Below are 7,353 nucleotides of genomic sequence, written 5' to 3'. Positions count from 1 at the left end.
GTAAAGTTCTAATACATTTGGTTGATATGACTTTATTTTTTAAAAATAAAAACCTGGAAAAAAAATAAAATAAAAGCCTGGGACTTCCCTGGTGATGCAGTGGTTAAGAATCTGCCTGCCAATGCAGGGGACACAGGTTCGAGCCCTGGTCCAGGAAGATCCCACATGCCGCGGAGCAACTAAGCTCGTGCGCCACAACTACTGAGCCTGCGCTCTAGAGCCAGTGAGCCACAACTACTGAAGCCCGTGTGCCTAGAGCCCATGCTCTGCAACAAGAGAAGCCACTGCAATGAAAAGCCCACACACTGCAATGAAGAGTAGCCCCTGCTCGCCGCAACTAGAGAAAGCCCGCACGCAGCAACGAAGACCCAACACAGCCAAAAGTAAATAAATAAAAAAAAAAAAGATGGTAACTAGAAAAAAATAAGTCTGTTAGGATTACAACAGGTTTATTTTTAATTTGAACTTTAAAACATACATTTTCAGATTATACTTAGAACTTAAGAGGAAATGTGCATTCATAACAAATTATTATCCTTTTGAAGACTTGTATTATATTTGGTGCCTTTAAAAAATCTGTAATCGTACCTCTGTATTTCTAAAAGAATTAATAATCAAATGAATTAGATTCCATCCCTAGGTCACTATTCTCTGGGATGGTTAGTAAGGTAGCTGTTCCCTGGGATGTGGAGTTCTTCAGACTCTTTCTTAATCTCTGTGGTAACCCTTGTTCTCAACAGCACCCAGAAGTTTTACTTGTGTCTCCCACACACGAAATCAATACTGAAATAGCCCTTTGAAACAGAGATGTAGCAGTAGTCTTAAATTATGCAGCATCTCTATTACTAATGAATGTACTTCTGTGAGCCCTTAAAAACAGTGCAGCTGCGATATCAGTTTTGTGTGTAGTTGCTGGACAGTCAGAACAAGGCATCCACTCTCCATAGGAATGCCACATCTGGAAATCTGTTAGTACTCAACTTTTCCTTCTTCCAAAACTGCTGAGTAACCTCTACAGAATGTTTGACTAAACTGCTTCCCCAAGGAAACTAAGAAAGGTAAGTACCTGGAGTGGACGCAGATAGATTGTATCTCCAGGTGCACTGTTGACAGGATGGGAGACTGGACCCTTCTGCACCTACCTGGGGACTTCAGGAAGGGCTCGGGGAAGTGTTTCTACACCAAGAAGAATTCTAACCTGATTGCCCTTGTTACAGCTTTTCAAAACAAATCTTACTTGAATATATTTGGAACCTTCCTGGTTTGGGGCAAGTCTGGTATTTTCACTATTGCTATCATATTTTTAAAGAACTAATGTAATCAATTTTGTTTTAGTTTCTCTCTTTGTAAAATGTTACTTAAGTGCCCAACAATTTGTGCCTTAATTAATATACTCATTAGAAGATGAGGAAAAGTCCTACCTAAGCTTAATTACCATGTAATTTTTAAAAGCAGTTTTCAACTATCCATATTAAGAAATGTCATTCTTAGAAATGTGTTAAGGTTCTATTATAGCATAACCCATTCTTTTTGTTGAAAGCAAACTGAATTGTATGCACACACAGACACACAGAAATACACAGATATATGTGATAAGGTGTTCAAATGGATAGTATTTTTCAGATACTTAGTATGTAGAATGATTCACTGTAGTGCTATTAGAAATTCAAGCACTGAGAGCTTCAAATTTCGTCCTTCAAAATTCAAGTAAGGGCTTCCCTGGTGGCGCAGTGGTTGAGAGTCCGCCTGCCGATGCAGGGGACGCGGGTTCGTGCCCCGATCCCGGATCCCGCATGCCATGGCCGCTGAGCCTGCGTGTCCGGAGCCTGTGCTCTGCGACGCGAGAGGCCACAGCGGTGAGAGGTCCGTGTACCACAAAAAAAAAAAAAAAAATTCAAGTGAATTTCCATTTTCTTGAAATGAGAGTTCAGTCCACTCTTAAAATTATAATGCCTCAAAAGTTCTAAGTATTCACCGTATTAGTTTCAGGAGTTTGTTTCCAGCTTCCCTAGAGAAATGACCAGTATAAGAAGCTTCTCCCTGCTTTCCTTATTTTATACCCTCCCAGGAGTTTTTAGTCTCTCTGAACACCTTGTAGTCATCGTCCCACGGGTGAAATGACTTTGCTTAGTTGCCTTTTTGTTCCCCACCCAGCAGTTAGGACCACTGGCCTAAAATATCTCTGACACATCCGGCAATTCCACTGCAAAAGCTCCTGCTTAAAATATTGGTTCATTTCCAGTTACAGGGACCTTCTTGCCATCTGTTATTCCAAGAAATTCCTAAAATGGACCCAGATAAACAAGGTAAGTATTATTGTTAAGTTTTTGAGCACAGTTTGCAAACAAAAAACTCAGGCACAGACGTTGTATTTTCAGACTTCCGAGTTGCAGAGGAGTGACATTTGGCAAATGGCTGGCTGAAAAAGAAACTAATGGATGATTGAAAAGACTTTCTCCGTCTTCTAAACAGAAATTCATAACATATTGACGAGTATTTGGTCTGTTGTCCCCAAAGCACTAAAAAATAATCTAACAAAAGACTTGATCTCAATATAATTGCACTTTAAATTGCTATTCAAAGACACAAAAAGTGGCTTACCTTATTTACATATATCTTCATAGTTTACTATTAAAATGACATCACTGTAGACATTTTAATGTCAGGAGTAAGTTCACTGTCCTATTTGAGGCCAAAGTTGAGAGAAAAGTCTCACAGCTGTTATTATATGACTCTTTGATAAATGGATAGAGGGAAACTAATTTCCTTTTCTTCCAGCATCTCTGAATGCCAGGGTAGGCCCAGGACTAGCTTGTGATATTTTTATTGTTGGACCTAGTGGCAGCCTTATTCCCCTAGCTGAGATCTAGATTGTTAACTTGGCTTGTTTTATATAAAATTCTGTACTATCTCAAGTTATTTATCTAAAACAACATTCGGAATGATTCCAATTATCTTTGGGTTTCCCAGTATTGGGCCTTCATATTAGTAAGCTTAACACAAAGCAGTAGATGATCCATTCAAAGCCCCCTTTTTTCCCTAAGGAGTGTTTCTTAAATGTAGTGTGTATGCATCAGAATCATTTAGAGGGTTTGTTAAAATGCTGGGCTCCACCTCCAGGGTTTGTGACTCAGTAGGTCCAGGGTGGGGACCAAGGACATGAATTTCTAACAAGTTCCCAGGCCATGCTGATGCTGCCCACTTAGGACGACTGGCCTAAAATATCTCTTTCTGGATCATCGAACTAGATGATGGGCTGTTGAAAGAAATTTTATTACGTTCTTAGTATCTGTAGAAAATGACACATATTGATTTGGCTAAGTAAAAATATGAATCGTTTAAAGCAAAACAAGGTTCCCAGTTAAATTGCTTCCATGAACAAGACCATATGTAGCTTTGAAGCTTATATTATTATTTTTTTGAACATCTCAAATTACTCTGTTTATAGCTTTGGGTCTGATACATCCAGCAGTTGCTTCCTTTCTTGAGTCTTCTCTTACCAGCAGGAGAAAAAAAAAAAAAAGCCTTCAGGAAGCAGGGCTGCTGGTGAGTCACCTGGGATACCCATTCGTTTTCCCCAAGTACTATATCACAGCTTGCCATGTCATGCTGCATAACTTCATCAGATGACACTGCAAAACATAACTTGACAGGAGCGTGATGGGCCAGATGGTAGAGCAGCCACAGAATCACTCTTCCACCAACAGCAGCATCTGGGAACCTGCAGACTCCCTGGCTTGCTGATTCTGTGTTCATTTGGTGCATCTGAGCGGAACCAGGGCACACCAATTGGCCAGTTTCCAGAAGGAAAAACAATGTCGGGCATTACATTTTTGTAAATCATTTCCACAGTATTGTGGCTACTCTCCACGTGTTCTCCTTCTCCAGACTTAGGGTAGAGGTATGACTTTCCCCCTACTCTAACATTGGACTCTTATCTGAAAACTAAGCACTTTTAAAACATAAGGAAATAGTAAACAACAAAAGAGAGTCAATTGTAGGTCTCTGATATGGTTATACCTGTTCGAAAAAGAATAACAAAATATAGAGGGCTTTTAAATAAGCTGTCTTGTTTAATGACACTTTCAGGCACAGCCCACATTCCCCTAAGGTAGGTGTCTTTGACTCATGATCATATATTGATCATTGAATCAAGGTATATTTAGGGAGAGGCCAGGGCTATGCTCTAAGGTCTCAAGGGTGGGTCTGACCTGGTTCAGCGCCGTAACGCCCTGAGTGGCTTAGCACAGTGCCTGGCACTCAATGTCCATATGTGGAACAGCCACGACTTCGCACCGCAACACCCAAGGGCAAGAAACAGCCTTGTCCAAACCAAAAGCTAGTCACTGTCACTTGGTATGAAATTTAGACTAAGTTAAGTTTGGGAAGCAGCCGTCCTGAGACAGACAGAAACCATTTCAGGTTTTTCCTGAACATCTGGTCTGAAGTGTTCAGAATATCTGGTCTGAAGTACCATCGTGGCCGTCACTCACTCTGCTCTTTGCCTTTTGGCTTTGGGGTCCACTTGAAGGCAGGGGACTCCTTGTCAAGACTGGACACAGAAATCTTTGCCAAGCCTAGTGTCTGGTCTCCCTAGTTACACAACGCAGCCATTCCCTCCACCCGGGGAACTGCTAGTAAGGGAAGCCCTGGAATCAGCCCGCAAACTTGAACCCCAGTTAGGCATCTCCCACTTCCCTGTCCAGGTATCAGCGTCTCTCCTGCTCTAGGGAAAAGAGAGTCATACCTAGAACAACACTAAAATCAAGATTGGTTTTCAAAGGCAACTGAGAATCCAGAATGTCTGTATGTATATGGGTCAGGGAGGAGGGGCTGGGACAGAGGATGAAGTTGAGGTTCAGGCAGTGAGGGATCCAGGTGATATTTGCCACAGCAGAGCCCCTCTCAGAGGGAACCTGCTCTTCTGGCCATCCAGCATCTGGTCACGTTTCTTCTGCTGAACCAGTGCACCTGCTTTGGAAGAACAACTTCCCCCTGATTTTAGTCCATGAAATTCTAGTAGTGTTGATCCCAACTCTCCGATTTCCATGGATGGCATTGATTCTTTGATGGGCCTTTCATACTAAAGCCTGAGTGGGTTGACTTCAGGGTGGCCCCTGAAACACTGACTCCTTAAAAGGTGGTAAGTCTCCCAAAGGAGTAAAAAGAGCTTAGACCTTGGAACACACACAGAAATGGACATGGAAACATTGCCTTTTCATTCTTTAAATTCTCCCACTGCTGCAAGAACAATTAAGAAATTAATATCACCATAAATTATCCTGCCACATATGTTTGAATCAATGAAATCCCCCCAACAATCCCTTGTTTTGTTTTGTTCAGGGCCTGCTTAGCAAAGGCTAAAGAGACTGCTGTGTTTCTAGTCACAAGCACTTCTCCAGCACACAAACCATTTACTCCCAGTTGCCTGGGTTTTATGGTAATCAGCTGACAATAAATTTGAAAATAGCTTTATTTTCCTCAAGGCATCTTCCCTTCAGCATAATAAATACAAGTAAGTCCTGGGCTCAAAGCTTGTTTGCATGTGAAGCCTTGCTTCCAAGTGAGCATTATGGGTATAAAGTCTATTTAGTTGAAAATTGTTATCACAAGAAATATTAGAGATGCAACGTTGCTTGGCAGTTCTTTCCAAAGTGTGTGACTGTTTTCCTCTCTCACTGCCTGCTGTAACAATACCATATCTTTACCATTCCTCAAGTTTTCTGCTCTACCATCTCTTCCTAATTCTGAGTGAACTTGTCCCCAACTTCATAAAGAAAACAGAAACCCTCAGACATGCCTTCTTTCCCACACCCACCATCATATCCTTTTATTCTTCCTCTCAGGGAATGAGGGGAAGTCCTCTCAGGGGCTTCTTGCCAAAGCTAATTCCTTCACCTGTACATCTTCCCCCATCCACTGCCTCTACCTCAGAGATTGTATCGGTTAGCTACATTTCAGTTACTTGTAAGAGAGAACTCAGCTCAAAGAGGCTTTATTACCTTATATAATTAATTACCTTAGGGAGGACTAGCTTGCTCTGAGCCCAGACGATGTCAGTAGGACGTGGTTTCTCTCCATCTCCAAGTTCATCTCTACTCTTCTTCGTGTGTTGGTTTCATGCTCAAGCTACACATCCCAACAGGAGAGTAGCTGCTGCTCCCAGCTATGATTCCAATTTCAAGTCCAACAGGAAAAAATAAGTCTTCTTCCCTGATAACTTGAACAAAGAGTCCTCGATCCAAATTTCACTGGTATATTCTTTGCCTGACTTTGGTTATGAGTCCACATCTGGGGAGGACAACGGTGCTCTCATTGATCGTGTAGGCCTGGGCCACATGTCCTCCATGGAAATAGGAGAATTCGAATGAACCCAACTAGAATTTCACGGACTAAGTTCAGGGGAAGGTGGTTTACCAGAAGAAATGTGAATGGATGTTGGGTGGATACGGGAACATGTTGTCCTCTGAGACAGACTTTGCTATATCAAGTACCTCCTGGAACCCTACTTCCTGGACCCTCAACCTCATCCTCTCTCCTGACCCCTCCTCCATGACCCATACATACATTTTAGAACCTCTCCTGCCTTTGAAAATTAGTTTTGATTTTGTGTGCTTTTCTAGCGATGGCCCTCTTTTCTTCCCTTCAGATTAAGGATCTTGAAAGAGTTGTCTGCTTTTGTGTTTTTTTATTTACCTTACATTCATTGATCAATCCTGTGTAATTTGATTTCGGCCCCCATATCCCCATAAAAGTGCTCTTATGAAGGCTTTGATAGTCAAGTTAATCAAAAACAGAGACTAATTTTTAGCACATAGTTCATCTCCTTGTGGCTTCCACATACTGAATTATTGGCTTGTCTCTACTTTCTGAAACTCACCTTCCTTGACCTTTGTACCATTGCTGTCTCCTGGTTTCTTTGGCTTTCCCTTCTTCTTCTTCTTCTTCTTCTTAGGTTTCTCTTTCTCCTCTGGTACCTAAATGATTATGTTTCTCAGGCGTACTCTTACTTAGCCTAATTTTCTCTTCACTTAAAGCACTCTTCTTGGGCAACCTAGTAGATGGACATGGTTTTGCCCACAGTCAACACTAATGACTCCTAAATCTCTATCTCATCCTAAATAGCAACCCTGACCCCCAGATACAGAATCAAAAATTGAGTCCTGTTCAACACCCTGAACAGCTCCCCCTCCCAGCCAGTATTCTCTAAAACTGAGCTCTCAGTCTGGTAGCCACTAGCCACATGTGGCGATGGAGCACTTGAAATATGGCTAGTCCAAATTGAGATGTGCTGCAAGTGTAAAAAGGATACTGAATTTTGAAGACAATAAGAACAGAAAATGTTTTATTAAT

General features: G+C 41.7%; 1 protein-coding gene across 1 annotated transcript in view; it reads left to right on the top strand.

Annotated features, from left to right (window-relative positions):
* Nucleotides 1–2,287: 2,287 nt before the first annotated feature.
* Nucleotides 2,288–7,353, top strand: part of DYTN (dystrotelin) — a 50,884-nt gene continuing 45,818 nt past the window's right edge. Inside the window, exon 1 of the mRNA XM_024738291.1 lies at nt 2,288–2,306. Within this exon, the coding sequence (XP_024594059.1) occupies nt 2,288–2,306 (19 nt within the window). The remainder of the gene's footprint in view (nt 2,307–7,353) is intronic.

The sequence above is a fragment of the Neophocaena asiaeorientalis genome, unplaced genomic scaffold (assembly GCF_003031525.2).
Source record: "Neophocaena asiaeorientalis asiaeorientalis breed wild unplaced genomic scaffold, Neophocaena_asiaeorientalis_V1.1 scaffold258, whole genome shotgun sequence".
Taxonomy (NCBI): Eukaryota; Metazoa; Chordata; class Mammalia; order Artiodactyla; family Phocoenidae; genus Neophocaena; species Neophocaena asiaeorientalis.
This window is presented reverse-complemented; position numbering and strand designations above follow the sequence as displayed.